The sequence below is a fragment of the Aethalodelphis obliquidens genome, unplaced genomic scaffold (assembly GCF_003676395.1).
Source record: "Aethalodelphis obliquidens isolate GAN/ISIS:26980383/991018 unplaced genomic scaffold, ASM367639v1 scaffold8, whole genome shotgun sequence".
Classification (NCBI taxonomy): Eukaryota; Metazoa; Chordata; class Mammalia; order Artiodactyla; family Delphinidae; genus Aethalodelphis; species Aethalodelphis obliquidens.
Window position 1 is genome coordinate 23,175,367 of NW_020837952.1, and position 26,257 is coordinate 23,201,623.

Below are 26,257 nucleotides of genomic sequence, written 5' to 3' on the forward strand. Positions count from 1 at the left end.
TTATTAAAAAAATGTAACTTTATTATCACAGTAACAGATGGAAATATCTTTCTTTTCTAGGTTAAAACTAAGTGACTGGTATGATCCCACATCATTAAATCTAACAGGAAAGACCCATAGCCAAAATGATACACTATGTCGTCTCTTTATTCCTAATCTTTAAAACTCCAGAGAATTCTTTCCTACTTATATTAAAATCCATTTGCCTCACTCTACATCTTAACTAAAACTAAAAACTCTAAGTCAATTACTTTCTCTATATACTCTAGACTGCTTTTTCTGATCACAGTTCTTTCAACCTGGAAATACACCTCCTTAGCTAGACAACAACAACTCAATTACAACTGATTTAGTGGTTCATTTTATAGACCTTAGTATAAGATCTGTTTCCTTCCTTACTATGCATACACTTCAAGGCTGGTTCTCCACTCATATACAACAGCATCCCATATAGTCTCAGACTGTTTCTCTTCACAAGAAAGGACACTTAAAAATAAACAAACAATATATACATAACATATTATTTCTTTGACAAAGGTATTTCAAAATCAATTAGTAGTAAAAACAGTTTATGGTTGATACCTACAACTATAACATTGTATGTTTGTTTTTTGGGTTGTTTTTTTTCTCTTTTCTCCATGCCATGAAACATAGATTACCATTTAATACAGGCAAAAGAAAAATAATTATAATTAATTCATGCAATGGTACTTGGCTCTCAAGACATGAAGAATATAACATCAAAAAAGGCATTTATAGTATAATGGTTAAACAGGATTTTAAATTAAAACTGCCTGGGTCCAAATCCTAGCTCTATCCTAGCTGGATGCATTTGAGCAATTGACTTAATTTCTCTGGGTCTCTGTTTCCTCATCTATAAAATGCTAATAATATTCTCTATATTACAGGATTGTTATAAGGATCAAATTGGATAATATACACGTAAAATCAAGAACGGTTCCAGGTTAAAAAAGATACTGACCTAATGTATTCCCTCCTAAAACTTGACAAAAATGACAGGGAACGAGTATTTTTTAAAAAAATATAAGCAGGTATGGGTATGTATCCCACAAGCATGTATCCAGGAGAAGATACATCAACAACATAAGTTTGACAGTGGAGAGAATGAAAGGAACTTGTAGTCACTGTCCTGCAGATTCATGAAAGCTTAACCACAAACCAGCAGTGGTAAAAACTGAGAACTAATCCTACTCATGGCAAAGAATCCTTGTGCATATAATTTACAGCACCAAGATCAGGAATCAGACAAGTTACTGACATCAACAATACTGAAATCAAGACAAAAATACAGGCAAGGCCTTCAAAATTAGAAGGAAATGACTTCTAATTTAGTATTCCATACCCAGTCAAATTATCAATTACATATTAGGATAAAATAAAGATATTTTTAGATATGCAAGGTCTTAAAAATTTACTTTCCATGAATGTTTTTAAAGAATTTACTAGAGTAGCCATTCTCACCTGGGGTTCTACAATAGAAATAGGCCTAATGCACTAAAACATCCACTCTTCAGAATGAATTAACTTTTTTCTCCCATGCATCTATAATGGCTCTAATCATGTACCATATACTTGGGAGAATTGAGAAAATATTCACCTATATTATTTTCCACAGGCCTTCCTTACTTCCCTCTAAGAAACTTCCTTGAGAAAGGCTATACAAAAATATATGCTCTAGGGCTTTCCTGGTGGCGTAGTGGTTAAGAATCCGCCTGCCAATGCAGGATACACGGGTTCGAGCCCTGGTCCAGGAAGATCCCACATGCTGCAGAGCAACTAAGCCCATGCGCCACAACTACTGAGCCTGTGCTCTAGGGCCCGAGAGCCACAACTGCTGAAGCCCATGCTCCTAGAGCCCGTGCTCCGCAACAAGAGAAGCCACCGCAATGAGAAGCCCGCACACTGCAATGAAGAGTAGCCCCTGCTCGCCGCAACTAGAGAAAGCCCGTGCAGCAATAAAGACCCAACGCAGCCAAAAATAAAGTAAATAAATTCGTGCCCCGGTCTGGGAAGATCCCACGTGCCACGGAGAGGCTGGGCCTGTGAGCCATGCTGCTGAGCCCGCGCGTCCGGAGCCTGTGCTCCGCCAACGGGAGAGGCCACAACAGTGAGAGGCCCGCGTACTGCAAAAAAAAAAAAAAAATATATATATATATATATATACTCTACCAAAAAGTGATGGCAAATTAAGAATGCATGGAATACAGGAAACAGGATACTGAACTTAAAAAACTGTCATCACCAAACATCTCCTACTATCTCTTTTTGACCCAAAAGACAAATTCTGTGGATGAGCTTTGCCCAAATTCTTTTCTGACCTTGGCTTGTCCTGACAGTATGCTGATGAAGATTTTTCTCTTTCTCTCAGCCCCTGATGTCTGGATAAACTGAGGATACTCCAAATATGTTGAACTGTTTTTTCTTAAAGACTTTATTTTTAAAGCAGTTTTAGATTCACAGCAACATTAAGAGGAAGGTACAGATATTTCCCATATACCCCCTGCCTCCACACATGCATGGCCTCTGCCATTATAAATTTCCCACACCAGAGTAGAACATTTGTTACAACTGATGAATCTGTATTAACACATCATCATCACCCAAAGTCCACAGCGTACTTTAGGACAGAATATCCAACCTTTCTGGCACCAGGGACCGGTTTTGCGGAAGACAATTTTTCCACAGACCGGGGCGGGGGGATGGCTCAGGCGGTAACGCGAGCAAGGGGGAGCGGCAGATGTGGCTTCGCTCACTCGCCTGCCGCTCACCTCCTGCTCTGCGGCCCGGTTCCTAACAGGTTCCTAACAGTGAAAATGGAGTATTTTCACTGCCCTAAAAATCTTCTGTGCTTCAACTATTCATTCCTCCCTCCTCTCTAACTCCTGGAAACCACTAATCTTTACTGTGTCCATAATTCTGCCTCTACCATAATGTCAGGTAACTGGTATCATACAGTCTGAAGCCTTTTCAGGTCGGCTTCCTTCACTTAGCAATACGCATTTCAGGTTCCTCTATGGCTTGATATCTCATTTCTTTATTTTTTTTGTTAATTTATTTATTAATTTTTGGCTGTGTCAGGTCTTAGTTGCGCACGCAGGATCTTTCGTTGTAGCGTGTGGGCTCTTTGCTGCGGTGAGTGCAGGCTTCTCTCTAGTTGTGGCATGCGGGCTCCAGAGCGCGCGGGCTCAGCAGTTGTGGCACATGGGCTCTCCAGTTGTGGTGCGCAGGCTCAGTAGTTGCATTGCAAGAGCCCAGTTGCCCCGCAGCATGTGGGATCTTAGTACCCCCACCAGGGATCAAACCCACGTTCCCTGCATTGGAAAGTGGATTCTTAACCACAGGACCACCAGGGAAGTCCCGATATCTCATTTCTTTTTAGCTCTAAACAATATTCCACTGTCTGGATGCATCACAGTTTATTTATCCTTTCACCTACAGAAGGACAAAACTTGGTTGCTTCCAAGTTTTGGCAATTATAAAATAAAGTTGTTATAAACATCTTTGTGTAGGTTTTGTGAGGCATAAATTCTCAACCCCTTTGGATAAATATCAAGCAGTGTGACTGCTTGACCATATGGTAAGAATATGATTTAGTTTTGTAAGAAACCTCCAAACTGTCCTCTGAAATGATTGTACGGTTGTGCAGTTCCACCAACAATGAACGAGAGTTCCTGCTGTTCCACATCCTTGCCAGCATTTCACGATGTCAATGTTCCAGATTTTGGCCATCCTAATAGGTGTGCAGTGGTTATATCTTGTTGTTTTAATTTGTACTTCCCTGATGACATATGACATGGAACATCTTTTCATATGCTTACTTGCTATCTGTATATCTTCTCTGGTGAGGTGTCTGTTAAGGTCTTTGGCCCATTTTTTAATCGAGTTGTTTTCTTATTGTTAGAACTCTTTGTATATCATTGGATAAGTCCTTTCTAGGTGTGCCTTTTGCAAATATTTTCTCCCAGTCTTTGGCTTGTGAGCTCATTCTCTTGTCACTTTCTTTCACAAAGCAAAAGTTTTAAATTTAAATGTTCTATTTTCTACCTATTCTTGGTAGGACATGGTGAACTAAAAGGCAGAAAATACCTTTCATGACCATATTACTGTAAGGTATCTAGTACCTGAACTGCAAGCTATGATGAACCCTATGTATCCCAGGGCTCACTTGCCCAGTGCTTTCCAAAGAAGAGATTCCTGTTAAACTCTCAAAGAAATCAAAGCCAAACTATAACCCAGAGACTCTATTCAGCTTATCTTTTCCTGGGAATCGTTATGACTGACAAGGGCCTAATTTCCAAAACATACAAACAGCTCATAGAACTCAATAACAACAACAACAAAAACCCAATAAAAAAATAGGTAGAAGAGCAAAGAAGACATACAAATGGCCAATAGGCACATGAAAAGATGCTCAACATTGCTAATTACTAAAGAAATGCAAATCAAAACTGCAATGAGGTATCACCTCACACTGGCCAGAATGGCCATCATTAAAAAGTCTACAAATAACAAATGCTGGAGAGGGTGTGGAGAAAAGAGAACCCTCCTACACTGTTGCTGAGAATGTAAATTGGTGCAGACACTATGGAAAACAGTATGGAGGTTCCTTAAAAAACTAAAAAGAGAATTGCCATATGATCCAGCAATCCCACTTGTAGGCATATATCCAGAGAAAACGCTAATTTGAAAAGATACACACACTCCTATGTTCATAGCAGCACAATTTACAACAGCCAAGACATGGAAGCAAGCTAAATGTCCATCGACAGATGAATGGATAAAGAAGATGTGGTACATATACACAATGGAACACTACTTAGCCATAAAAAAGAATGAAATAATGCCATTTGCAGCAACATGGATGGACCTAGAGATTATCATACTAAGTAAGTCAGACAAAGAAAGACAAAAATCATATGATATCACTTATAAGAATATGACACAAATGAACTTATTTACAAAAACAGAAATAGACTCACAGACATAGAAAACAAACTTATGGTTACCAAATGGGAAAGGGGGTGGGGAAGGGATAAATTAGGAGTTTGGGATTAGCAGATACAAACCTATATATATATGTATAGCTGAATCACTTTGCTGCACTATACCAAAACTAACACAGCATTGCAAATCAACTATACTTCAATAAAAAATCTTTAGGACTTCCCTGGTGGCACAGTGGTTAAGAATCCGCCTGCCAATGCAGGGGACATGGGTTCGATCCCTAGTCCGGGAAGATCCCACATGCCACAGAGCAATTAAGCCCGTGAGCAACAATTACTGAGCCCACGCACTGCAACTATTGAAGCCCACACGCCAAAACTACTGGGGCTGCATGCTGCAACTACTGAAGCCCGCGCACCCAGAGCCTGTGCTCCTCAACAAGAGAAGCCACCACAGTGAGAAGCCTGTGCACCGCAGCAAAGAGTAGCCCCCGCTCGCCACAACTAGAGAGAAAGCCATGCAGCAACGAAGGACCCAAACGCAGCCAAAAAAAAAAAAAAAAAAAAAATTAAATAAAAAAAATTTTTTTAAAGATCTGCAGCATAATCACATTTACTGTGCCTTGCTGGCTAGATTCAACTACTGTAAAACTTATAGCAAAGCTGAACATTCTTCAAACATATCTGGGTTAACATTTGAATTTATCATCTCTCTCATTTTACACTACATTATCTATGTATGAAAACAAGAAAAATTACAAAATAAGAATGTTGTAAGATCATCATAATAGTTTTGAAAGTCATGTGAAACACTTATATTAGAAATAGATTTTGACCTATGGATAAACTTACTTATTTTGAACATGCTTCTCAAAATTCAAGTTACCACTCATTGGTAAGTTGAAAATCAATTTAGTGACTCACAAATAGCATTTAAAAAAATGAAACAGAATAAGCCAAGATAGGAAATATTAGAGTGCATCATACTCTGATATTAAAAGGCGAGTTGTTTCATCAATCATTTAAGACTTTTTATATAACTACACACACACACATTATGTTTTGGGTAGTGACATAAAATGTATTTCTTACATGGATCACTGTCAAAATAGGAAAACACTGACATAAATGATATTATTCCTTTTGAAATTCCCTAACACTAAAAAGAACTAATATCTCCTTGCCACTAGAAACCAACTACATATATTATCTTTGGTCTAGGGACTCTTTCCATATTAAAATGGCAGACATTTGAGCAGAGGAAAAAACCACAAAAGGCCATAATAAGAAGATCTTTAGATGTTCCTGCTATATGCCCAAAGAAAATGCCCAGCTTCAACTACTTTCTATAGAGCCAAAAGATTAGGACTGGAGAAGGCATCTCACTGTAATAACAGAACTCCAATGAGTTCCCTGGACAAATTCCAGACCATCTTTATTTTAAAAACAGATGAAACAAACATAGCTGATATTCTGGAATCATCTAATTTGGTAGTTGGAAAATCCATCTAAACTCTATAAAGTTCCATATGCACACTCATGATAAAATATATTGATTTAAATTATGATGAAAGTATTGTAAGAGCTATATACTTTATCTTGAATCCCAAGATAATAAACTTAGGCTTTAAGAGATTTTAAAATCCTTAAAGCAGCAAGAAGAGTTGGAAAAAGATCAAAATACTGAAAACAAAAATCAACCAATAAGAATTTAAGAAAGTATTATGTCCAAACATGAAGAGAACCACTGCCCTAAAAAATGAACTAAATATCTGAAGGTGGTACTATACAAATTCAGCAGTAAGTTTCCTTATAGAGCATGAAATTTAAAAAATAATATAGCTATTTACTATTATTTAAGCAGCACAGGGTTAGCAAAAAAGTCTATTAATAACCTTTCAAAGAACATATAAATTAAGATGGTTGATAATGACCTTTGCTTTAAAATATAAAACACAACAATAAAGTTCTCAGTCAATTTCCATCCTCCAATATGACAATTAATTTCTTAGCTGTAATTAGTAAAATTTCATTGATGATTATATGGCTTGAAAATTATACAAAGCAATCTTATTATCCCACATTACCTCAGAAAATAACTGTAGCTTCTCAGCGTTAAATACGTTCTCAACTTAACAGCACATGTAAATGCACATACAAAATTAAAAGGATGGCTTAGTATAATTTTAGACTGGATAGCATTCTTGTCTATATATCCATATTCACAGCAATAAGTGTAAGACAGTACTTTCCTTTGGATGAAAAGTTCTTTGTAATTATATTTGTATATTAGATATTCATTCATTCAATAAAAATTTAATAAGCACCTACTTTGTGTTAGGAATTATGTTAAGCACAAGAGAGTTATGAACATAACAGTCCCTAATTTCTGCTCTTACTGAGCTTTCAACATATGTGAGTACATGTTCATTAAAAGTGGATTGAAACTCGGAGAGTCTATTTCCACAAAGTAAATGTTAAATGAAGTGCTTAGGTTTCTTTCTAAGACTGTTCACAAGAATGTAACTGAAAATGTACTAAGAGTACCTATGAATGTAACCATCATAATACTACCTAATAATTATACAGTGATAAGCTTTCAAAAGTGTTTTCACATATGTTCTCAATAGATTCAAAGAACAACAATATGACATACAAAAGGAGTAGTATCCTGGTTTTACAGGTAATCAAGCTCTGAGGCACATAGGCTCAAAGTCACACAGTAAACAAGCAATAGAGTCAAGATTAGAATCCAGCCGTGAGAGTAGTGTTTACTTTCCCCCGTCTCCTCTTTCTGCTTTCCCTAAGCCTGCCAACACAGATGCCAGCATCAAACCATTTTGTGGTAAGGCGAGACTCAAAGATGGGGGATAAAAAACATGATCCCAGGCTACAATAGGGTCTGCAGTGGGAAGGGGTAAAATGAGAAAAATCTTAATGATAGTGAAGAAGAAAGGGGAGCCTATAGGACAGAGACCACTCAACTAGATCATCTTTCACACATAGGGACAGTTTGTAAATCAGGGACTTAATTAAAAACTTTAAAAAAATCTGTTTCAAAAATTCTTCCACTAGAAAGCTGTGCAAGTATCATGTTAGAAAAAAGCTACTACATTCTTTCCTTCCATACAACTGAGTTCTCAAAACATAACAGATAAAGAAAATCCCACTCCCCACTGTACCCATTTAAATATGTTAGTATTCCACAAGTAACTAGTCTTCCAGCTCTTCTCTCCAAGCATGGGAACCAAGTTCTAAGACAATATTGCTCGTTTTAGGACAGCAAGAATGGATACTGATCTCTCCATTCCCTCTCTTAGCTGATGTTCAAATATTGGTGCTAATGCTCACATCTTTTTACTTACCCACCAGAGACTCAATCCAACTCTATGCAAGCTTTGGAGTTGGATATAAATTAAATAGGCTGGCACACTCATGAAATTTCCTAATGATGAGCCTAACAAGGTCCTGAAGAAGCTATTTTGATTCCACAGTTGTAACCACATATCTAACTAACTTCATGGTCCATTACTCTACCCCAAATACAAGGATTTCCTTATCTTTTTACCCTATACCCACAATCTCCTCACATAGGCAAATGACATAAACCTATGGTTCACAGAGTTTGAATTTGGGGACCAGTAAAAATTTCCCCCCAAAACGGTAGCACTGCTATCAGGGTTCTCATCTTGATAAGACATAATATTTTTTTAAACCTATAATTCACAGTCTTCATCAATTCACAAAGGGATATTAAATATCATACAGCAGGAAGACTATAATCTCATAATAAAGACGGTCCTTTACACTGAAGGAATTTCACTTAGTGAAAAATCGTAATAGTGTATTTATTTTTCTCATCTACTTACAGAACTAGGAAAGAACCACCAGCACTAGCCCACAGACTATACCATTAAAAAAAGAGAGATGCATTTATTCTAAGGACGTATACACAAGAGTGAATATAACATGTGTACATTTTAAACATTATTAATAAAAATGAAAACATAGGTAATGACCACTAACTTAAGAAAGAGAGCATTTCAAGTGTCTTTGATGGCTCCCATGTATGCTTGATTGTACACACCTCCCTTCTGATCAGAGTTAACCATTATCCCAAATTCTATTTTACTCCTTCTATTGTTCTATCATGTACCTATCGCTACACAATGCATTGATTCTCTTTTTTGGCTGTGTGGCGCGGCTTGCAGGATATTACTTCCCCAACCAGGGATCGAACGCATGCTCCCTGCAGTGAAGTGTGCAGTCTTAACCACTGGACTGCTAGGGAAGTCCCTTGATTCATTTTTTTTCTTTTTCTTTCTTTCTTTCTCTCTCTCTCTTTTTTTTTTTTTTTTGCTACACCATGCGGCATGCAGAACCTTAGTTCCCCAACCAGAACCTGTGCCCCCTACAGTGGGACCACTTAACTGCCAGGGAGGTCCCATGCATTCATTCATTTTACTTATTTTTAAACTGTACATAAATGTCATCATACTGCATGAACTTTGTTTTGTATACGCTTCCACACTGATGCCTGTAGCTTTAAATCACTCATTTCATTGTTGCATAGTATTCTACTGTATGAATATAACTGATATTTATTCATTCCACTGATGATAGACATTTGGGTTTTCCCCATTTCTTTTTTTTTTCTATTACAGACAATTTGCTGGTACACATTTGTGAGAGTTTCACTAGGTCTAGGATACACTAAGGAGTATGCTCATCTTCAACTTTACTATGTAATATGCCAAACTATTCTCCAAAATCACCAACATAAGCATTCACTACTAGTAAATGAGAGTTCCTGTTGTTTCACGTCCCCACTGACACTTGCACTTGTTGGACTTTAAATCTAGTGGGTATAAAATGGAAATCCACTGTAGTATTAATTCACTTTTGCCAATTTCCTAATGTTAAACACCCTTTCACACTTACTGGCCTTTTGTGTTATCTCTTCTGTAAATAGCTATTCATGTCTTTTGTATATTTTTCTAGTGGGTTTGGTCTTTTGGGTTGATACATAGGAGTATTTTATTTTTCCTAGATGTTAATTCATTGTCAGTTATATGCATAGCAATTTGTTTCTTCACTATTTTTGTGGTATCTTTAGATAAACAGATATTCTTAACCTCAACAAGGTAGAATGGGTCAATCTTCAGTTTGAGAGATGTGTGTGTGTGTGTGTGTGTGTGTGTGTGCGTGCGTGCGTCTTGTTAAATCCTTCTTTACCTTAAGGATATAAAAATATTTTTCTATGTTTTGTAAAGTTTAATAGCTTTATCTTTCATATTTAATCTGGGATTGATTTTGTATTTAGTAGAAGAGATCTATTTTCATTTTTTCTCATACAGATAACTAATTTCCCCCAGTTTATTGAGTAATATGTCATAAACTGAGTTTCTATATATGCTTGAGTCTGTTTCTAAGTCTCTGTTGTGTTTCATTCATCTCATTGTCTCTATCAGCATGAATACCACCTATCTTATTTGCTAGAGCATTGTTAAGTACTAAGTAAGCCCTGATCCTTGTCTGGCTCTGCTTCTTCAGGAATGTCTTGACTCTTCTTTGCCCTTTGCTCTCCCTAGAGAGTTACAGACCACCTTATCAAGTACCATGAAAAAAATTCTGTTGAGATATGAATTCAAAACACATCGAACAAACAAAATCAATCTGAGAAGTGACATGCTAATAACATTGAATTTTCCTATCAGAAACATGGTATGTCTCTCCATTTATTGAGAATACATACTCTTAGTATTATACTTTTCTACTTAAAGGTATTTCACACCTCTTGTTAGATTTATTGCTATGTACCTTATTTTCTGTTATTTTAAGTGGTTATTTTTTAAATTGGCTCCCTTCTCTCAATAACTCTTACTAACTCCCTTACTTTACCGACAGGTCAGTCACACTCTAAAAATAAATTTTTAAAACACCATGTCCAGCATTCTGATGTTCTTACTAAGAAGGTTTTCTCTGAACATTTAGTTTGCCATGTTACTGGAAGTGAAAGTTCAGCTACATGTTTTCATGTTTCTTATGTTTCCCTACTTCTTGTCCCTAAACTTCGCAATCACAAATTAAACTCTTGAAGGCAGAAGCTAGGAATATCATTTTTTGTTTGTTCTTGCTCTCTAGTACAGAAGTAGGTACCAAGCAGGCTAAATAAAGGCTGGCTTGATAGAGAAGACCCTTGGAAAATCCTGTACTCCCCAGGTGGTATTTGTCCTTCTGTTACAAACATCCTTCCTCCACCTAGAAAAAGATGAGTTTGCTAAACTTTCAGTGTTTCATCCTTAAATAAAATTTAATATATGTTCAAAGTTACCACAAAGAAATGGAAACAGAAAAGTTTCTATGAAACTACTGTTTATCTTCTCTCAGAAATTATGCAAATATTACTTGGTAAATTAAACTGATATTATCTTGCTATATACTCATTAAAAATACAGAAAGCTTGCCTCCACATGCCTCAAATAAGGAAAAGGAAAACTGTAGCAGCTAACTCTACAAATGAAACTCTTTTACCATTCTGGCTAAGAGGGAGATGTCAACCTCTCTGACTATGAAAACAATTGGGGGGTGGAAATCCCACCAGAAAAGAGCTGAGAAACTAGTGCAGGTATTTTGTGACAATCCTTCACTGTTATCTTAATAAATAAATAAACTGGGGAGGGAAGGAGTATATGAATGTATGTGTTTACAGGGAGAGAAGCATCCTTTAGCGTTCTTAATGTTCATCTTACTGCTTTGTTAAAGAAGCAATTAGTAAGGACTGGCAAGGATAAGACAGACTCTCTCATCTTTGTAAAGATGCTTAAAACAAAGCTGAATTATTCATTTTCACTTTTCAATAAATGATTTCAAAGTATTTCAGTTTCCCATGTAGGAACAGCCGAAGAATACAGATATTGCAACATTTCACAAGAGAGATTTAGAAAAATATTTTATTTTTATTTTCTTAACTTGCCAAATATTATATTCTCTTTCATTACTTAATAGGTACTTTCATAGCTTTATGAAGCAACTCCCCAAACACAAGGAATTTCAAAACAGAAAACAGCCGTGTCTTACGAAATAACTTCAGAAATCTAACTTATTGAGGGCTCAGAAACTTAGAAGAAAATCAACATAATCTCTAATTTATACTATTTCTAAAGAAAACAATCTACCATAGCACAACATCTAGGGAAAAAAAGAGAGTGGGGGTGGGGAATAAATTCAAGTTTTCTTTTAGGTAAAACAATTTTCATGAAATATAACACATGTATTCAAGAACATACTTGTTAATGTGTGTATGATCTCATATATGTTCAGAATTGACCCTAGAAATGTCTTGCCAAGGAAGGAGGAATTGCTTCGTTTCAGGGAGGAAACTGACTTCTAGGTCTCCTTTGGTCTGTGAACCACTCTACTGAAGGTACTCAGAATTAGTCACCTGAGATTTTATTAACAATGTCTAAAATTGTCACCCTGGGGAATCTGGTATGATATCTTCACAATAGTACACTCCCTGTTAAAGAAAATCCCCCTTTAAAGTTTTCTGTTAAGTTAGAAGTATTTGATATAGACCCATCACTCCATGTTTAATGCTGCCAGAGCATTCAAGGTGAAGGGACTTCACAGGTTTAAGAGAATTTACTAAAGGATAAGAGAAACACAATACTAAGTGTAGACATTTTAATTCAAGCCTAGATAAACCAAACATGGCCTAAATTAACTTTGATAAAACTGATTGAGCAGGTAAAACCTTTAGTTTTCAAAGTTTTTAAATTTTAAACACAAAAGTTAGTTTGAAATGGATTCATATAAGTTTTGGCACAGCAACATTTTACATTCTCTCACAAAGCACTACAATTGAAAGATGGTTTTTAAAAAATAAGACCGTGAAAATAGCTTTTTATGACCAGAGAAAGAAAGGGTAGCTACAAGATAAAATTTAGTAACTCATCAAGCTTTGATAATAATCTCAAACGTGATCTAGAGGGAATAGAGCATCTGTCTGTGAGATGAGCTATAATTTAGTATCTAGGCTGCCTTAGCATTGTCCTTATTCAAAAGTACAGGGAAAAGGGAGACAACAAGCCTAATTAATCTACAAGTCTTTCTTTCTTGATAAAAAACTGAAATACATTACATTCACACAAGTCAGCCTAAAACAAATACCATTCTACTTAAGAGACTGTGATCATACTTAAGTTAAAACTACTTTGAACTGGTACTTAGTCTTCAAACGGGGAAAAAAATCTGGCAAATACACAATTTTTGGAATAATCCAAATAATTCATCATCATAATCTAAACAGATAACAAATGAAAGATTATATTGATGTGTGTGGTGGGCTTTAGTGAGGAGAGCCAGAGTCTCCTTAGTTCCTCCAAAAAAAAAGAAAAAAAATCCTAAAATGATGGAAGGAAACCACAGTGCAAAAAAATAAACTTAAGTTGTTTTTAAGGGAAAGTGACCCACATTAAATTGGTATGAATCAATATGTATAAAGGAGACTCAGCCAGAAAACAGGAACAGTGAGAATCTTTGCCATTCTAAAGCACTCGCAAAACATAAATTTCTATCACCATACCATGTATAAAACAGAAAAAGAAAATAGCTGATCTGTAATTCACTCCAGTATAGTTGAATAGTTAAAGACTATGGGCTTTGACAGTCCCGAATTTGAAACCTGCCTCTGACACATACTAGTTTTGTGAATTTGAACAAATTTCTTAACATCCCGAATCCTCAACTGCCTCACATGTAAAGCAGACATAGTAACTGTGCCTATATCTTGTGGGGTTGTTTCAAAAGTTAAATATAATTCGAAATATAAACCTTTTAGTATAATGGCCAAACTCAGTAAGTGCTCAATAAATGGTAGTTATTAGTATTAGTCCAGCAAATATCAGCAAAACGAATGTCATATTAAATGAATGAAAGAGTGAATGAATGAATGAATCAATCAATCTGTCTGTCTGCCTGGTCATCCACTCTCTCTCGTTAGCAAACACAGGAACAATATGACACGTGAGGTTCATGTTAGAGAAGGGGCTTCCAGCACATGAAGATCACCTCCAAAATTGCATTTATTCATTAAAAAATGAGCCTATAAGCTTCACAGTGGCAGGAACCAGCACATAACAGGTACTCAATAAAGATATTTATTCACATATTCACTTATTAAACATAAAAGTACCTACTATGTTGCAGGTACTATGCGAGGCATGGGGGAATATATACTTATTATATATATACACATATATATATATGAGACAAACATTTATTTACGCTCAACAACTCTCTTCCTTTTACACTAACCTGCAATTATTTTATCAGTTCAGTATTTGTCTATAAGAGAGCCCTTGCCCCTACAGCCACTTAACACAATGCTTCCAAGCCGTCTACTGATCCTGGCATTTCCTCCTACAGATCCTACCCTGCCACCAAAGCAGTCCACCAAGCTCATCCACCAAACTCCACTCCCTTGCCAGCATCCCACACTCACTCTGCCACCATTCTTTGGTTGCGTACACCAAGCAAGGCCTAACGTTACAGAAGAAAATCCCATACTAGGTCCGACTGATACCAACCTAAACGCTACTTGGCAATCCCACTATCATGGTTCCTCCACTTTCTAGCTGCATTCCTAGTCCAGTGGATCCCTTAATCTTCACAATGGATCCCATCTCTGATGCCTTCTCTGAGAACCTGCCCTATTAATTCTCCTTTCTACTATAGTATTTCTCTCTACTGACTTTCTCCTGTCAATGTCTGAACATGCTCAAATATCTCAACTTAAAACAAATCTCCTTTTTGTCCCATGTTCTTTTTCTATCTACCCTACATATTCCTCCCCTTCAAAGGCACAATTCCTAAGAGTTTGCTATCTTAACTGTCCCCAATATCTTATCTTTCTTATTCCTCATCCTATTGCCATCTAGCTTCATCACTGTTTCCAAAACTGATTTCACAAAAGTTATCAAAGATATCTTGTTAATGGATAATTTTTCAGTTGTCTTAATTGGCTTTACTTTTGAGTTATATATAAAACTGTAGGTCACTCCCCTTCCTTCATAAAACCCTGTTTCATTCTCCTGGGATATAACATTCCTTTACAAATCTTCTTTGCCAATTCCTTCTCCAACAGATCCTCAAATGCTGACACTTCTTAGGACTGTATTCCAACTCCTTTCTTTTCTCAAACTACAATTCTTTCCAAACTTTTCACAGCTCACAATGAGAAATATATTTTACATCAAGTGTGTGTGTGTACACATGTGAGTATCAGATAACAATTTCACAGATCAGATTAGGTAAGCTCTGATCTTTTGATCCTATTCTATTTCATTAAAAAAAAAACTGTACTGTCTGAGAATCACTAAACTGATCTACACAATTGTTGTAACTGTCTTCAATTACTCTATTTAAGCTGATGACTTCCAAATCTACATTTCTAGTGCGTAAGTATCTGTTAAATTCTAAACCCATAAAGCCAATTTCCTCCTCAACAGCTCCACATGGATAAAGTCCTTCAAACTCACCATGTCCAAAATTGGAGTTCTCAGCATCTTTCCCCCAAACATGGTCTTCCTCCATAGTCCCCTATCTTGGTAAACTGCTGAACTAATTTCCCAAGCAAAATACCAAGGAGTCATTGCTGAGTCCTCCCTCTCTTTTTCCTCTGTCGCCCCCCAATCCAGTCAATCACTAATCTCTGAGAAATTTTCCTCTATATATTTCTCCACTTTTTTTTAAAACTCACGCAACTGTCACTCTCATCCAGGCTGTATTCACCTCGCCTGGATGGTACAGTCTAGTAATGAGTCCTCTCTCATATACTGTATTCTTCCAAATTTATAAATGCAATTCTAATCATTTTGTGTTGCCTACTCTTACAGTTATCTATTGTACAATAAACCACTCAAAACGTAGTAGTTTAAAACACTAAAATTATTTGCTCATAGTTCTACAATTTTGGCAAACTGGGGGAGGGGGGCAGATGGGGACTGCTTGTCTCTAATCCACATAGCATCTGCTGGAAATCCCAATATGCTTTCCTCACTCACATGTCTGGTCCTTTAGCTAGGTGACTAGAACAGCTAGGGGTTGGCCAATTTGGGCTTTCATACAGCTGGTAGTATGTGGATGGTGAGACTTTTACATGGAAGCTGACTTCCTCCAATATACAAAAATAGAAGTTACCAGATCTTTTTAATGCCTGGTCTCAAAAGTCCTAGAATGTCACTTCTACTACATTCTATTGGTCATAGCCAATAGACTGGCCAACAGACATGGCCAGCCTAGAACTAAACAGAGGTAGGGGTGGAAGAGGAATAGACTCCATTTCTTGATGGGCAAGTTGTAAGGACACATAGAAAAAGAGCATGTGAGATGAAAGACGTTGTTGCAGTCATCTTTGAAAATGAAATATACCACTGTCCACCTAATTTACATTCCTTCCACGTGCCAAATATACTCAATGCCCTTCCCCTAATCAAAATGTCATCCTATTACAGCACTGGCTGTAAGGCCAGGATCTTGTTATCTAAATTAGGTTCAAATGCACATGTATTCCTTGGGTTTAGTTCCGCATATATAGTTCCTTTTTTTTTTAATTAAATTTTTTTTTTAATTTCTGGCCACGCAGCATGCAGGATCTTAGTTCCCTGACCAGAGATTGAACCCATGCCCACTGCAGTGGAAGGGTGGAGTCTTAACCACTGGATCACCAGGGAAGTCCCCATATGGTTCCTTTGATACAGCTCCTCTTAAATAAAAATCCCATTGCCTCAAAAGATAACGTATCTGCCCCACTGCAGTAAGCCGGGGATAGAATTGCAATAAGACACTTGAGTTCAAAAGCTGTAGGGAATAGGGAGTTACACAGAAGGCACATATCAGTGCCATAGCAATTGTGAAATCTGCTAGGGACACGTCATCAGCAACTTGACTAGAACAACAGTTCTGCTCCCTGAAAACAGTCCTCTGTCACTGTTGACTCTACCCTCTGGGCTCCAAGCTCGAGCTCCATCCTCAGGTCACTCTTCCTATTTAGTAAGAAATGGTCCACATTTGCAACAGTGTAGCTTTCTCAGCTTGCTTCCTGCCCATATAAGACTGGGATTCCCCACACATACAAAGGTTCTTTTTAGTTGAACTTTGTCTATCCTTTTCTGTCTAAGCTGGTGGTGCTTTGATTAGTACCATCCTTGTAAAAACTTTGTGGATTTCCTATGAATTTTATTGGAAATAACTCAATTAAACAGACATCACACCCACTAATCTCTGAGATAGGCCACTCCCTTCTTAGGCTGTCTGTCATGGTACTGCAGGACAGCAGACTTAAGAGCTTTGAAGCTCTCTGGACTAGCTGAGACATTCTTATAAGGTATGCCTTTAAGACTCTTTTCAGTGCTTTTCTCTAGCTGAAAGGCTCTAAGAGGCATTGTCTTAAATCTTTCTGAGGTCTCAACCAAAAAAATCTTACAGAACTCTTGATCTGATCCTTATTTTGAAGTCATTTTTTTGCACCCCACGATTTGAGAAGAATTAGATAAGCAGAGGGAAGGGAGAGAATGTTCCACAATGGAGAATGAGAATAAATAAAAGCACAGTCTTACGGGGAACAGGGAAGAAAGTCATCTAGCTAGGTTCATGATGGGGGAAAATATAAAATGAAATTGGAAGGGAAGAATAAAGTCAGAAATACTAACAGCTCTAACTACAAGATTATGAAATCTGTAATTTACGCTCTTTATTGTTGGTTTCTGCTTGCTGATCCAAATGTTGCTATATCAGACACACTTGGAGAGCTTCACAAATACACAGACTCACCCTAGAGATTTTGAAAGGTTGGAGAAGAAGCTACATCTAAGCAAAGAAAGCTCCCAGGTGATTCTCTGATACAGCCAGACTTAGGAGCCACTGCTCTAGGCAACAGTCAACCACTGGCTTTTTGAGAATGGGAGTGTCATAAATGCAGAAACTAATGAAGTTTTCAGTTATAAGCTTGAATAATAAAAATCTGTATTCTCATTTATAATTTTCTAATTCTCTTTATTCATATCATTTCCCTAAGAGACCTACTTCATAGGAGCCATGTGTTCTCTGACCATATACATCTATAAGAACCCCAGTCCCATCACAGTCTCATCTTAACATGTAACAATGATTTTCTGTTTGGTTGTCTTGTTAAGAAAGATGAGCCTGGTATATTGGAAGGCAAGTTCCTAAGAGGAGTTAGGATACTATGGTACTAAGTAATGTATGTATGGAATAATAAGGACCTGACCTAAGATGATGATAGTTAAGAAGGAAAATGAAGATAAACACCAGAGCTGTGACACTTTAAACTTCTAGAAGAAATCACAAAAAGTGTTCTTTGCAACTTTAGGGTAGACAAAGATTTCTTTAACGGGGGGAAAAAGAGCTCGAGTCATAGGGAAAAATTGATAAATTGGATTTCATCAAAATTAAAAACATCTGTTCTTTGAAAGAAATCATTTAGACAATGAAAAGGCATGCCAAGACTGGAAGAAAATACAACATATACAGCTAGCAAAGGATGATACTGAAATATATTTTAAAATTCTTAAAACTCAATAAGACAAGCCAAATTTTTAAATGAGCAAAAACATCTGAACTGACACTTCAGATATACAAGCGGCCAATGAGCATATGAAAAGATGCTCAAGATTATTAGTCATCAGGGAAATGCAAATTAAAACCACAATGTGATATCACTCTACACCCACTAGAATGGCTAAACTAAAAGAAATCAAGGTTACAGAGCAACTGAAATGTTCATTCACTGCTAACAAATATAAAATGGTATAACTACTTTGGAATACAGTTTTGGCCATTTCTTATAAAGGAAAACATACACTCATCATATGACTTCACAACTGTACTCCTAGATACTACTCAAAGAAAGAAAGAAAGAAAAAAAACTCCACATAAAGCATTGTACATATTATGGAGTTATATCAAAAGACACAGGAGCCAGAGTTAAGGTTTGTAAAATTTGAGCCTCAAAAATCTAATGACTAGGGCTTCCCTGGTGGCGCAGTGGTTGAGAGTCCGCCTGCCGATGCAGGGGATGCGGGTTCGTGCCCCGGTACGGGAGGATCCCACATGCAGCGGAGCGGCTGGGCCTGTGAGCCATGGCCTCTGGGCATGCGCGTCCAGAGCCTGTGCTCCGCAACGGGAGAGGCCACAACAGTGAGAGGCCCGCGTACCGCAAAAAAAAAAAGTGACTAAATTGATCAAAACTTTAAAAATATAAACCTCTGGAGTCATAACTAGGTTCAAATTTTAGCTCTATCACATATTAACTGTGTAAACTACGTTAAGGAAATTACCCTTACCAACTGCTCAGTTTCTTCATTTGTGAAACAGGGAGAATGATTTATATACCATAAGGTTCTTATAAGAATTCCAGGAGCTAATAATACATGTAAAAAGCACTTAAGAGACACAGGGAACTTTAAATGTTGGTCATTATTACTATCAATAAGGTTTTGGAATTCTAATTCTTTCCATTCAGAAGCTGAAATACTGATCTAGAGTACTTGAGTTATGGCAGACCTATCAAAGAGGTTTTCTAGATATTTGTTAATCCCCGATAATTTATCTTCACCATAACCAAGAGTTAATGGGTTTATCTTATTTCAAACACACCTCTGACACCTGAAAACTATGATGTGGAATTTCAGTAGGTAAACCAGAGGGAGATATTATACATTTCAAAAACCCAATAGGCTGACTTTAACAGAGAAGTACGTTCAGTATGTAATTCACTCTACAACTATTAATTTACCCATAACTTACCCAGGAACATTTAGGTGTAAATCAAGATATAACTAACACTACGGACGCTGTAAATGCAAAAGTTAGAGGTTGTGCATGGCCATCCATACTAAAAGAATTTCCAACTGAGCCTCTATAAGATGCTGAAGTACAGCAAAAGTCGAAATATCAGCCTTCAACTCAAATAGAATCATTTATTTAAAACAATAATAATAGTAATAATATTGTTGTTGTGGTTATTAATATTATTATTAATCAGCTATCGTGAGTGGTTATCATTTACCAGGCTATGTTCTAAACTTCTTATATGTATTAACGCATTTAAATCCTTATAAAAATCTTATGTGCTGGATAGATACTATTACTATCTTCAATGCATGAGTTCTTTACATTAAAATATTTGTAAGCCCAAAAAATACGTCACCACCGGAAGTAGACTTTATGTCTTCTTTTTAATCTAAAAAACTGGTACTTAGGAGGCAATAACCATGTATCCTGACTTTCCTATAGGAACTTATTTCAGTGTTTATTAGGTACCTTAAGATAATTAAGATCTCTTTCTTACAGAAAAACTTCAAGTGTAAAAAGAATGACAGAATTAGAAAATCACCACTTTTCCAGCCTAATGTTGTTTTCCACCCTAATTGATCTTGATCATCATAGAGTGCTTACACCTTTAGGTGAAAAGTTGATGGGGAACAGAATATTTACTAGGTGCCAACTGTCTTTTACTTTCAGGTTATAAGGGGAGAAAAGATGCAACTTTCAATTGAAGAGGATTAGGCTGCCACCACCTGAACCTACTGATCAATCTCACATCACTAATAGTGGGACAATCATATGTTGAGTGAATTCTCATGCGAGGCAGCATGAAGTGGTACACATCCCCTAGAAAATAATCTTGCCAAAAATGTTCAACCTGAATGTAGTCAAGCCTTTGCATTTAACTTCCAGTTCACAGAAAATACGAAAGACGGGGAAACAAATAAAACAATACTGCAAGGAGGCAATCAAATCGAAAAGGTCCAGCACTCTGTAGGGACACTGACCTAGTTTCTTAAAAAAGTCAAAGGCACAAGAGAAAATAAAATAAGAGTAAACAAGGAGGCTCTTTGGGATTAAAGGAGATTTAATTATGTAACAACCAAATGCAATGCATGAACTTTTCTTGGATCCTGGTTTCAAGAAGCTTATTGCAAAAAACTTGGGGACAATTTGGGAAATTTAACTTTGAGCTAGGTGTTAGCTTATATTAAATAATTATCATTAACTTTGTTAGATCTAATAAAGGTTTTATGGTTATATAAGAAAATGTTCTTAATTTTTAGAGATGGATTAAGTATTTGGGGGTACAACATCATGAGGTCTATGATTTACTCCAAATATTCCAGCCCCACTCCCAAATAAATAAAATAAATCCAACAAAAGGTTAATAACTTCTTACATCTACTTGATGGATTTATTAGTGTTCATTGTACTATTCTCTCAAATTCCCTGTTTGCCGGAAAATGTTCGTGACACATGAAAGTACTTTTAATGATTAGTAACTAACCTTTTTGTTGTTTCATTAAATTCCAAGTTAAAGAATTCCTCTAAATATTCTAGTACACAGATATATGAATCAGATGAACCATATTTATTACAGTCAAAATTCTGGTGCACAGAACGAAAAAATCACGTAAGCTGCATCCTTTCAGAATTTTATCTTAATGAAGCTTATATATACCATTGTGTACCATATATCCATTTTCAAAAAAGCATTTAGTAACAAAAATGTTAACTTTCCAAAATGTATTCAACAACCAAGCAATAAATTTTAGCATAGTAGTAATTGTTTTTATCTTGTTAAAGTTTTTCCAATTCCTGCAATGCTATATAAAAATGTCTCCATCTAACACTTGACTAGAAAAACATTTTCTACTGGAATAAGTTTGAAAGTGATCATGTAACTTACTATTAACCAGTTAATATTCGTTTAAAAAGAAGTAACTAAAGCCTACTTCAATGAATAATTCATAAAGTAACAACACTAAAACCTGACTAACTATACAGACAGTATAACATAATTGTTAAGACTCTAAATTTTTAAAAATACTTGATAACCTAAGTACATATTAGCTTTCAAACACCAAATTTAAGTTCTTAGTTTTAAAAGCAGAAGTCTTTCCACCACAGTTACTAGTAGTACCACCGGAGAGTTCAAAGCATTTGATCAAATAAACTTTAGCTAAGAAGCAGAAGCGAATATACAAAAGGTATCAATTATGAATTAGGAATTCCATAATTCCTGGAAGTCCCCAAGACTCTTTTAAAGGGTCTGCAACGTCAAAACTAGTTTCATAATACTTTTCACTGTGTTGACATTTTCACTGATAGTGCAAAAGCAATGCTGGGTAAGACCATTGGCACTTCAGCACATATCAAAGCAGAGGCACCAGACTGCAGTAGTAGTCACTGATTTCTTCACTGCTATGCACTTGCAGTAAAAGAAGGCCGGTTTCACTTACAAATGTCCTTGATAAAGCTAGACATAAAAATTAAAGAGATTTGCAAAAACTGTAAAACAGTAGTTCTCAGCCAGAGACAATTTTGTCCTGCAAGGGACATTTGTCAAGATCTAGAGCTGTTTCTAGTTGTCACAATCAGGAAAAATGCTATTGGCATCTAGTGCATAGTGGCCAAGGATGCTGCTAAATATCCTACAATGCACAGGATACCTCCCCTCAACAAAGAATTATCCAGCCCCAAATGACAACAGGTCCAAGGTTGAGGGACCCTGAGGGAAAAGAATACTACTCTTCTCATTCTCACTCAACTTTCTTTTTGGTGGGGGAGAGGGAGACAGTTATTTTTCATAAAAATATTTTAATCATATTAATCTGTGATAGGTTTATTATTTAATTTTAAATGAATTAAGAGTAAACATTTTAAACAAACTATTACATATAAAATAAGCTACAGGATTTATTATATGACACAGGGAATGTAGCCAATATTTTATAATAAATATAAATGGAGTATAACCTTTAAAAATTGTGAATCACTATATTGTACACCTGTAATGTGCATAATATTGTACGTACATCAACTATACTTCAATTAAAAAAACACTGAACATTTTTTTAAGGTTTTAGTTTTAATTTACAATACAGTTAAGTATCAGGAGGTTACCTAACCCAAATAAACGGAAGTTCTTTGGGGGCTTCAGTAATCTTTGACAGTACAAAGGAGTCCTGGACGAAAAAGTTTGAGAATCACTGAATGAGAAGAATGATACAAGTAACCAAATATGTTGTAGAATATAAGGGGAATTAAAGGACTCCAAAGGAAAATGCACTCATTTCAAGAGTATTATGAACAAGCAAAACAAACATCAACCTTTATAAAACCAAACAGCCCAAAAGAAAAGTCATGATAGACCCCCAAATGTCATTTTCTCCCTAAACACACACACACACACACACACACACACACACACACGCGCGCACACACACACACACACACACACACACCACACCATCAGAAATAACAAAAAACATTAAAGTACAACTCCTTACCCTGGCTATGAGGACTGGCTGGACTAAAACATGGCTGATACAAATCTTTGGTCGGCGTTGGAAAAGCTTCTTTCCCTTGGCGCTGACTCATCTTTCCTGGTGTCAGGTGTTGAGTATCGTCACTGTTTGCTACCACAGCTCAAGGAAAGAAGGGAAAAAGAATTAGTACTTAATTCATAGATTTACATAACGGCATAGTTAATAACATGGAATGGAACTACGACTGAAATGGCCTCAGTGGTTATATTCATTTTACCAACTCAATACTTTAATAAAAAATTAACATAATTGTTTTATTTTTATTTTGTTATCAATTCAAGAGGAATTTATAGGTATGAGTCAAATTATACAAATTATAGACCTCATAAAAATGAAAGTACATATTCTGATAATGAAAGTACTCCAAGGTTTACTGTCAACCTTTCATTGTGTTATTAACTCTATATATTTGCCAATAGAGCAGTAAGCAAAAGACAATGTCATTTCACAGAAGAAATACAAATGGTCAGTAAACGTATGAAAAGATAGTCAACTTCATTAGTAATGAGAAAAAATACAAATTAATAGCAGTATAAAATGGTATTTTATATTCACTAGAATTTCTACTCTAATTTCTAATTTTCATGGAAAGTAGGTGTGATTCTTGTTTTAGAGATGGGGAAACTTTAGGTTCAGAGATTGTCTTGCCTAAGACTAAGTAATAGAGGTAAGATTCTAACTCAGAACCATTTGGTTCAAAGTCTGGTCTCAAAAGCTTGCTGTCCCAACAATCAATCTAGTGTTTAAGGCTGCTATTCACCCATTTGACAAAGCTACTAATAGAGGAGAGTAATGTCAGTTCCAGAGACGGTAGAAAAGAGAAAAATACTCATTGAAGGAGTAGGGCAAATCGTGAGCAAATCCACAGTACCCCAGGATCTCCAACCTTTCATTTTATATAACTGCTTTTCAGTCTATGAAAACTTTAGTTTTATCTTGAGAGAGGATGATTCTGTCTTCAGTCTAGATGTAATTTTAAACTTAATGAGAACTTAATATTCACATTTTTAATCACCATATCTTTTAAATCTAATTGTTTTAACATGTTTTCAAATTGTGCTAAAGTTATCAAAATCATATTTTAGCTCCTTAAATTTTAAAGTAAAAACCCAAAAATACTTTCACTTATCATCCAAGTAAAGATATAAATTTATTTGCCCATCAAGTCCATAAAAAAAATCCTTATACTGATGACTACTAAATTTTTATCTCCTCCTAAACTCAAAAACTCACATATCCAACTACCTGCCTTATAATCACCTCTATTATTTTACAGACATCTCAAATTTATCCAGAACCATTCTTGCCTTTCCTTATCCTCCAAACCTGCCTCTCTCCCATCTATTTCCTTCCCCCACTTTCTCAGGCCAAAAACCTTAGATGTATTCTTTGATATTTTTTCTTTCTTTCACATTTCATATCCAATTCATCTGTGAGATCTTTATACTCTATCTTCAAAATTTATCTGGAATCCTCCTACTTCTCCTCACTTCCACAACTACCACCCTGTTCCAAGCCAGCATTACCACCAATATCACAGCAGCAGATTTCTACTTGGTCTCCGGACTTAGCATCTTGCTCCCTGCCTTGTGTAGAGTTCATTTTCTATACAAAAGCCTGAGTAATCTTTGTAAACCATAGATCAGATTTGTATTAAGGAGAAATATCCACAATGGCTTTCCATTATATTTGCAATAAATTCCATGGCCTAAAGATTCAACAGTCTGGCCCCTGCTTATCTTTCCAACCTCATTCTCTACTATTTTCCTCTTTATTCACTTGGCTCCAGCCATAATGGCCTTCTTGGTATTCCTCAAACATGCCATCTTGCCCCAGTCGCAAGATATATCTTTTTTCCCTTCTACCTGGAATACTTCTACCCCACATCTTCATATTATTGACCACTCTCATCATTTGTTGTCTGTGTTCAAATGTCATCTCTTTAGAAAAGCCCCTCATTGTGCTTTTTGATAAGTCAGTTCCTAATTTTAATATAATACAATTTATCAATTCTGGTTTTGTTTTTTTTTGTTTTGGTTAGTGCCCATTCTACCACAATTATATTCTATCACTTTACCCTACCTGATTTTCACTGTAGCTCTTATCAGCAACTGAAATTATATCATTTATTTGTCTATTATCTGCCTTCTACATGAGACCATAACTTCCATGAGAAGGGAGTTTTGTCTGCCTTATTTTTCCATAAATCCTCAAGTCCCAGTGTGATTCTGGCATACTGAAGGTGTTCAAAAGAATTTTGTTGAAGGAATCAAATCAACAAATTTTATATTTTTATGAAACTTCATTATCATAAAGTATATGGTGGCTTATTCAGTTACTAAATCCAATATCCATTTAATACCTAAAAATTATTACTGAAATTTAAAATGTATGGTACTGATATAGAGAGAGACAAATTGATCTAAAGACCTTAACAGAGAGCTCTCAGAGAAAAACCCATGCATATGTGGAGCGTATATATATGCCAGAGGTAGGAAAGACTATGCAATTAATAATATTGATACTAGGAAAATTGGTCATCCATGCTGGAAAAATAGGTTCCACTCTCATACAACACACAAAGAATATTTTTTATGAAATTAAAAACATAAATGCAAAAAGCAAAACTTGAAAGCTTTTTAAAGAAAATTTAAGAGAATACCTTTATAAATTTGGGGTACGAAATGATTCCTTTAAAGAGGAATCCTTTAAAACCCACGTACCTATGGTCAACCAATCTATGACAAAGGAGGCAAGGATATACAATGGAGAAAAGACAGTCTCTTCAAGAAGTGGTGCTGGGAAAACTGGACAGCTACATGTAAAAGAATGAAATTAGAACACTCTCTAACACCATACACAAAAATAAACTCAAAATGGATTAGAGAA

General features: G+C 36.0%; 1 protein-coding gene across 5 annotated transcripts in view; it reads right to left on the minus strand.

The window, feature by feature from the left end:
- OSBPL8 (oxysterol binding protein like 8) overlaps positions 1 to 26,257 on the minus strand; it is a 191,162-nt gene that overhangs the window by 67,431 nt on the left and 97,474 nt on the right. For 4 of the 5 annotated variants that reach the window (XM_027107075.1, XM_027107074.1, XM_027107076.1 and 1 more), the window contains one exon: positions 23,330 to 23,467. In XM_027107075.1, the coding sequence (XP_026962876.1) occupies positions 23,330 to 23,467 (138 nt within the window). The remainder of the gene's footprint in view (positions 1 to 23,329; positions 23,468 to 26,257) is intronic. The other variant, XM_027107078.1, reaches the window with a different exon arrangement.